Consider the following 9,008-nt stretch of genomic DNA (forward strand, 5'->3'; position numbering starts at 1 on the left):
TTGAATATTTTTATTGGTTTCTTTCACAATGCGGAAGGGGGGTTACGCATCTCCTTACAGATGGGTTTATGCTACAGGTATATTTGTTTACCTTGTATGCTCCTATCTGTATTGTTATGGTTTAGGTATGTTCTCATACGAATGTGCGGTTGAGCCCTCCTTCGAAAATCGGCCTCCAAAAGAAGCGTAGAAATTACATTTGCAGAGGGCGTTCACACATTACATACGCACTGCATTTTACTTTTCCCATATAAATGAAATTTATTTTTTTGGGGGATGAGGGGGGAAAAATTTGAAAGCAGTTGCACATTTTATGCCATTGCTCTTGTTATAGCTTTTTTTACACGGCCAACTCTGCGCGGAAAAAATATTTCCTTGTGTCAAAGCAGAAACTGTAAAAAAGGTATGCATATATGATATATACACGTTTGAGGCCGCCTCATAGAAAGGCACTTTCTAAGCAGCTTACTCAAAATAGATGGATTTCAAAAAGAAGTTCCCCTATGCATATAATGTTTTTTTATTTCAAACGAATCTACAAAAATGTTACGAACAAATAGTGATTCCCGCTTGAAGGGAAGTATATTAGCGCATGCGAAAAAGGATAAGCTTTGCAGAGTTAAGATTACCCATTTTTGAGAAAAAAAATGTACAGTAGAAACATCACTTCAAAGGAGGAGCGCGAAAAACTACAGGGTACACCTTTTTCTGTGCGCTTTCTGTTCGTGTTTTTTTATGCCTATTCTGTTTGCCGGTTCGCGAAGTGGCGTGCATATACGCGGATCTACACGTTAAAGTCGTTTAAAAAAAGAAGAGAAAAGCATAACTCTGAGGCATAGATCAACAGTGCTTGCTTTCACATTACGGTGTTTGTCTCCCGGGGGCATATATTTTCGCTCAGCAAACGTGTACAAAATTGTGCCTCTTTAAAGAAGAAGGAAAAAACGATGTTGCCAATGGTAGGAAATTGCTCCTTGGCGCTTAAAGGGCGAGGGAGTACATTCGACAAATACGCAATATGAATATGTCCCCTCTGCGCTTACAGTGTTCTCCACCTCTTCTTCTAAGTAAAAAGGTCTTTTACAAAAAGGAGAAACAAGCTGCATTTAAAATGAACTGCATTAAGGGGATATCCGAAGTTGTGAAGAATGCGTTGTACTCGTAAGAGTCTATTTTTTTTTTTTCCATTTTGAGCGTCCTCTTGTTTAGGCATGTGTGGTGTTTATTTATAAGTACGCACGAGGCAAAGGCTTTAACTTTTTCAACCGTGTTCTGTTTCCATGAAACAATGCAGAATAGGACGTTTTCCAAATACCCGCGACTGCAAAGGTTCACATTTTGTCCTCCAAGAGAGGACATGTTTTGTTTTGTAAAAATTTTAAAAAATAAAACAAAAAAACTTCAGAGGGGGGGGTAATTTTTTTGCAAAATAGCATTTATTTACCTGGGTCTCCGTCTTTTACCAATTTTTACCAGAATGTTCAAAAAAACAAACGCTTAAATTAAAGCATTTTCCATGATTCCTCCGAGTAATGCTAACATTTTATGTTTCAACTGTAACAGTAGCGAATTATTGAAAAGATGTTTTTTTTTTTTTTTCCTTCACTTATATGCCATTTCGGTAATGGCCTTGTTGTTGAGCAAACATCAACTCGTAAACGATATTTTCAATTATACACATCACACAACTGCGCCAACTGTGCCATCTGCGCGAGAATAACCCCTGGAGCATTGTTATATTTGCGCTTGGGTGAACTGACAAAATGTCTGAACTTTGGAATGCTTGCAAATTTTGCCTTAATTATACAAAGTTTAACAGTGCCATTCAAAGAGAGGAGTCTTACAAGCGATAGACCCATCGGTGTGGGAAATATAACAGGCAGTTTAAAGCCTTAAGCGTATAATGTCGATCAATTTTGCTAGTAACGCTTCATACCACGCAAATAAGTGGCATAAAATGTCTGTACATATAACCATTTAGCAATTACGTAAATAAGAACATGGACATCCTATTCCAGACGCATACCTGCGAAAATAACTGTCGGGCTGATAGTTCGCTAACATAATAGAAGGGTGTTTCTAATTTCCCTCTTTTTCATTTTCACAAATTTGGTATGCAGATGGCCAAATTGAAACACATGTCGTACATGTGACGTGGTATTACATATAATATAACACTAAATCATAATTTTGTTTAAGCTCAATAGCCTTAAAAATAAATCATGTTCATATTAAATTACATTACTGCGACTTTATAAAATCCCGTTGACGCTTTTTGTGCGAAAATCGCAAGTCATGTTTCTCCCCTTTACCATGCGCAAAATGAAAAAAAAAAAAAAAAAGAAAAAAAAAAAAAACAAACAAACGAAGAAGCAAACAAGATGATGAAGCAAATTATGCCGAAACAGAAGTGTGATAGGCATACATATTTACTCGTGCGCTCAAATCAATTCTTACTTATAGCAAAATTAATACAAATAAAGTATGCAATTTTCTCGTATTTTTTTCCCTTGCTTTAAAAAAACACACATGATGTGATAGCGAAATAAATGCAAACGCCCCCTTTCTCGCACGAACGCATTTAACGAGTTTGCACAGGAGTACAATATAAGATTATAAGCAAAGGGTTGGCTGTTACATCTACAATTAAAAAAGGGTTAAAAAAACTCAACCCATTTGCAGACAAAGTACGTCAAAATATTTTGGCCCTCTGATCCCACATTACATAACTGCCTGCAATAGGAAAAGGAATAGAGAAAAGAAGCACCCATTCAAGGAATAACAAATACAATGAAATTTTTCAATATAGAAAATTAATAATCCGCAGCTGAGAAAAATACCAGATTACGAATGACAAAATAAAGCCCCCTTTCGCTAAGGACATATGTATATACATACATATATACATGCGTACCTCTTACCTACAACGTGCAATTAAATCGTTTTCCCACGATCCATGTACCTTTCACGAGGAAGCATTTTCAAAATAAGCCTATTGTGTAATACAGTACATTTATAATGATTTACAAAATTTATAACAACTACTCCCGGAAGCTCTACGAACACAGAGATAAATTCATGAAATACTTTGCTGCTAAAAATGAATCTGTAAACATTTATCATGATAAATTTCAGAAGAGTGTATATTTCGTGTATGAAAATGTAAACCACAACAATTTCAATGAATACCCAGTAGTTTTGAACCAAGAAAGGCAAAGGCATAATGGGAGAAGAAGTCATGCGAAAGCCAAAACTATTTTATGCGCAAATATATTGGGCCTAAGTGTGCCTTCAAAGAAAGATGAAAATTTAGAAAATACAGACATAAGTATTAAAAAAAATGAATTTAGTTTAATAAATAATAAAGGAAGAATGTCTACAAATTCAAAGGACACCGACAATTTGGAAGCAGACTCTATGCACCCAGGAAGGAATAAGAAAAAATCAAAAGATGATAAATATGAATATTACCAAGAATTAAGTGAATATAGTAATATGCAAATATTCTCTAGCAATAGCCACCATGAATTGGCCAATGAAATATGTTCCAATTTAGGAATAGGTTTAGGCAGAGCTTATGTCGGAAAATACAGTGATGGAGAAATAGCCCTTCAAATAATGGATGAAGTTAGAGGCAGAGATATTTATATAATTCATTCTACCCCAGCGGGTGGTAAAGATATTCATTCCCGTTTAATGGAATTGTTTTTATTCGTTTCTACATTAAGGAGATCTTCTGCAAAAAAGGTTACAGCCGTTATACCTTACCTAAATTACTCCAGACAAACTAATCATTTGGATGATTTCAATTATGTCCATTCTCTTGGAGCACCTGAAATAGCTATACTTTTGCAAGCATGCGGTGTTGATGCAATTATTTCAGTTGATTTACATAATCCACGAATTGAGGGGTTTTCCACGGACGAAAAACTTTTCCAACCCCCTCTAATGAATATTAATCCCCAATCCTTAGCTGTGGAATATTTTAAAAGAAAAAAACTTCAAAACCCAGTTATTGTTTCGATTGACAATGATGGAGCAGAGAAGACGAAGGAATTCTGGATTCGAATGAAAAAGTATTCTCTTAATGCCGGCTTTACAACGATTGTTTCTAGCTCATATAACGAAATCAACAGTAGAGAAGGGCATCCAAATGATGATGGAAGTGAAGGCAAAAACATGTCTAGTAATAAATATTTTAATATATTTAGTCAAGATAGAAGAAAAAATATCAATACCACAACCCCCGTGAAAAATGTAGAAAATAAAAATATAAATCAGATAACTCCAAATTTGGAAAAGGAGAAATTTACCATAGTTGGAGATATCAAAGGTTGTGACTGCATTTTAGTAGATGATATTCTGGACACTGGCGAAAAATCTAAAAAAGTTGCAGCTCTTTTGAAAAGTGCTGGAGCTAGGAAAATATATCTTTATGCTACTCATGCTATCTTATCAGACGGATGCGTTGAAAAGATTAACGAATCCTGTATAGATGAAGTTGTAACCACGAACACTATACATATTCCAAGTAATATATGTTGTGAAAAACTGCACATTTTGTCAGTTGCCAAATTAGTGGCTGAAGGAATAAAAAGAGTTCAGAACGAACCATCACAAAATGCACTGGAAGATTTCTCAGATGGAGAAGTAGTATTGAAGGAAAAATAACCTTTTTTATTTTTTTCAAGAAGGTTATATTATCCTAATTAAGGCTTGTGAATGCCAGAAAAGGTTAACATATGTAATGCACAACACCTTTTTTTTTTTTTTTTTTGTCAAATTATAAGTATTTTTTACAAAAAGATCTACACATTCCTTTTACCCTGTTGTAATGTAGAATATTAACGTGCCTATAGTTAAGAAAGCATTTAATAAGTTACCTCCAACGTTAAAGTAATACATCCCTTTATTTTGCTTGTATATGTTCCTTTTTATCCTGACCTGTGCTTAGTTATTCGTTGCACCCCTTACACTTATATTTTACCAGTTTATTCACCTAACTTTACATTTGTCGTATTAATGAATAAAATGATATGTCTAATTACTCATAAGATAAAATAGAATTTCTGTTTTCAATATGAGAACTGCTTCTAATTTTACTTTAATTACAAAATTAAATATAATTTAGGAAATTACTTAAAAAGAAAAGCGAAATGCCGTATTTTTTGTATAATCTTATTTTTATGACAAAATTAGTAAGGCGTTTTGAAAATAAATTCTACTGTTTCCATTATTTATAATTACATTTATTTGTGTATGAATATCTTTCTTTCGTCTAAAATTTTTTTTAAGGAATATAGCATTTATAATTTTGAATCATTTAAGCTTCTATTCATTTTTGAAAACTTTGTAATACACGTATCCATTGGCATGCAGCATATTTTTCTTTTAAACTTTTTTCCTCGATTCTATTTTAACACATCTACTTTGATGTAATTAGTTAAGCACTGTCGAAACGCCGAGCTACGTGCACTGAGGATACTTTTAATTTGGCATTTCTACCGCATAAATAAAAAAAAAAAAGATGTAATTCTAAATAGATAAAAGTAGGGATTAACATTAACACACATTTCTTATTATTCTTAAGGAAAATTATTAAGTTCCACCTATTTGTGAAATAGAATATGATTAAATTCTTTATTTTAAATGAATTCGCAATAGGACAAATTTCCAGAAAATGTGTACATAGTAATCTCATCTTTTGTATTTGAATTTAGTAAATTACCCTGTAAATAGACTTTTACATTCTCTAGGTTTCATTTTAAGAGACGAACACTTTTCCTATTTCATCCTGTCCATTAATTTGAACTATAACTTCTCACTACATACAAATGAATTTTGATGATTTTGTTAATGTTATATATGGAAAAGATGTATTTGATGATGAAAACTCCCATTATGTTAAAGAAAACATCTTCCCATATTTATTGCCTGTAATTATCTAACAGAAAGTTGAGTAATAAGACATGATTAATTTCCCTTTTTTATTTACTATTATAATTAGAAATCATTTAAATTTATTTTCTTTTCATTTTACAGGCACTAGAAAAGGTATTATAACGGATACTTCAATAAAAATATGCAAATTAGACTCTTAAGCAAAATAGAATTATAAACATCATTTCTTTTCTTTATTTTTCCCCTATATATTCATACATAGTTAGTTACATTAGTAAATAATGAAAAAGAGAAACATAAATACTTTAATGTATTCTATGATTATAATGAAAAAGAACGGCCCTTAATCAGCTCACAGGACGAAAAGTAATGTCTTTGTATTTATACCTAAGTCTCATTAATCGCTATATTGATAATAATTATATGCGTTTTTTATAAGAAATTTTTTTTCTTTTTTGTTCTTAGGAGTGGCGAGAATATTGGTAAAAGAAACAAAAAATATATATTTACTTTTATAACCTTTCCAGTTGTACAAGTTTTTAGATGAAAATGCCTTTAATATCTTATTCTAATATAACTATACTGCGTGTTACAAGAAAATTTATTTTCTTCTAAATTCATTTATTAGTTATAGAATTCGTTGTATACTGTATGATAAAAATTTAGTATAATTTAAACTGTGAAAAGATAGAATTTTTTTAGCTAATACACTATACATTTGAAATTTGCGAATGTCTACGTCATTTGAATTATTTAATGTTATGCTAGATGATGAAAAAAAGGATAACAAATATAAATTTTCCCCTTTGAAAAATAAGGAGAACAAGTAGATATTTTCAGCACTGACAAATTGAAAGCCAGTTCTACAGAATTACTTGAAATCCAGCAAGAAGTAATATAAGCTTTATTTTGCATAATGTTACATTTATGAACACAAATTTACATCTTATTCAATTTCTCACATTTCTCTTATTTCGTGAATACATTCATAATACATAAATCTTGTTATCTGACTGCTTCTTTCTTACGTAGGTTCTAAAAAAATACGTAAACATGAACCCTATTTTGGTGCTTAGTGAATATCTTATAGAAGAATACAATAAAAAGAATGAAGACAAGAAAACAAGTGAATAAAACCTGTATTAATTTTTTTTTCCTAATGCCACATAATATAATAACATTCCACTCTTTTTCCGTACATGTGTGAAGTATGACTATTAATATTTCTATATTCAGGTCATTTGATTATCTGATTGTTCCTTTTATTGCAATATTTTCCTATATTATGAATTTTTATATTATAATTTTTGTAAAAATCACAAATGTAACTATTAAAAATAACTTTAATAGAGACTCGTTTATGTGAAAATATAGTTACCCGACTTTGTAGGAATTTATAAGAATTAAAGCAGTCTTACATAACATTTATCTCTCGAATGTGATATTTTAACTTTTATGAAATTTTGAGCATTTTCTTGTGCATTACATTTAGATGTATTTTTAATGAACGTCCTATAATGAATAAATTTACAGTCAAAAAAAATAAGGTTGCTAAGGTTTACAGAGATGTCTTCCTTATGTTTCTAAGACATTCTTTTTCTTTCACTATTATCACATATAGACATAATGTGTAGCATTCTCCTAATATACCATTTCCTGCTCATTTACATAATTATGTATTTTAAATAAAACTAATATTTTTATTTTGTGTGTACAACACATAATAATGTTGTATGTGTATTTTATTTCTTTGATAAAAAGTAACAATAGTATGCTTAAGGTGGGATGCAGAAAAATGATTAATTGTACTTAATTCCCAAGGAGATAACCTTTTCCACGAACACTAAATAAGAAAACAAATCATATTACATATTCTTTCAATTCAAAATTTCTGCTTAATATGTTCAAAAGTATTATAGATTTTATAAAATTATATTAAGGAAGAATTATGAAAGTTTAAGCAGTTAAAATAAAAATAGTGAGTTTCTTGCTATTCGCCTGATTTTTATGGACATATGCATATAAGGCTTTGTCATTTCTAATGTTGCTACATAGTGCGGTATTTCGTAAAACAATCTTTTTAAGTAAAGACTTAATGTCTTTTGATGGAATGCCGGATTTACAGTAGTTACTGGGATTAAGAGTGAGATAAATTTTATAATATGCCCTATAAATTACAATAATAGCATGTGTGTCATGTAATCGTGTACTCTACTATTACACTTAAAGGAATTAATTTCTGAAACATTCAATTGGAAAAATGAAATGCAGCAATTACATCGTCTAAGCTTTAGTTACCACAAAATATAGTACAATAAGAACACTTTAGAACATGTGTCTATTGTTAAGAACAATCAAAACATAAGAATAGAATTAGTAGGTTAAGGCGCAATTTACTTTCAAGTTCTATAAAGAAAAAAAAAATTACACTAACGTCATGCATATATAATTCATAGTGTGATTTTCTACCTTCTGTTAATTTCCACTGTTTCGTATATATTTATCATAAACTTAAGCATGCAACATAAATTATGTCCTTTTTTGTCGTTAAATATAGCTTCAGTTTATACCTTCATATAATAAAATAGCCTTTAAAGCTTTTTAAGGTGTATATTTTAACATTCATGAAAATTGCTTGATAATTTAGTGAGAAAACAATAAAATAAAAAAATAAATGATTAAAAATAAAAAGTATACAAAAATATTAAAATGGACACTAAAAAATTACAAATGCAAAAAACAATTGGGAAAATTATATCTAAAAGAAAGATTAAATAGGTAAGAATAATAAAAAATAACATAAAATTTTAATTAAACAAACAAACTGTTAATATATCAATAAATGTATAAACTTAATTTAAATCAAATAAAAATATAAAAAGAATTTAACAGAATAAAGAATATAATCACATTTAATAACTTAAATAATATAAATAATTAAATTAATAATATAAAGATATTTAATTAAATAAAAATATAAGTAATAAATATAATTAGTTAAACAAGTAATATAAATACTAAATATGTTTTAATTAAATAAAAATATAAAGTAATAAATATAGATTGGTTAAATAATATAAATATATTTAATTAATTAAATAAAATAA

The 9,008-nt window shown here is 29.8% G+C and overlaps 3 protein-coding genes across 3 annotated transcripts in view; 1 reads left to right on the forward strand and 2 right to left on the reverse strand.

Moving 5' to 3' along the window:
• C922_01775 (hypothetical protein) overlaps positions 1-137 on the reverse strand; it is a gene marked incomplete at both ends in the record, with an annotated part of 1,262 nt that extends 1,125 nt beyond the window's left edge. Inside the window, one exon of the mRNA XM_008817378.1 lies at positions 92-137. Within this exon, the coding sequence (XP_008815600.1) occupies positions 92-137 (46 nt within the window). The remainder of the gene's footprint in view (positions 1-91) is intronic.
• A 943-nt stretch (positions 138-1,080) lies between these two features.
• C922_01776 (hypothetical protein) lies at positions 1,081-1,359 on the reverse strand (the record flags this gene model as incomplete). The annotated part of the gene is made up of 1 exon (XM_008817379.1): positions 1,081-1,359. One exon carries the CDS (start codon positions 1,357-1,359, stop codon positions 1,081-1,083), a length of 279 nt encoding a protein of 92 aa, XP_008815601.1.
• A 1,659-nt stretch (positions 1,360-3,018) lies between these two features.
• Positions 3,019-4,671, forward strand: C922_01777 (ribose-phosphate pyrophosphokinase; the record flags this gene model as incomplete). The annotated part of the gene is made up of 1 exon (XM_008817380.1): positions 3,019-4,671. One exon carries the CDS (start codon positions 3,019-3,021, stop codon positions 4,669-4,671), a length of 1,653 nt encoding a protein of 550 aa, XP_008815602.1.
• Between the last annotated feature and the right edge of the window lie 4,337 nt (positions 4,672-9,008).

This window comes from Plasmodium inui (assembly GCF_000524495.1).
Source record: "Plasmodium inui San Antonio 1 unplaced genomic scaffold supercont1.6, whole genome shotgun sequence".
Classification (NCBI taxonomy): Eukaryota; Apicomplexa; class Aconoidasida; order Haemosporida; family Plasmodiidae; genus Plasmodium; species Plasmodium inui.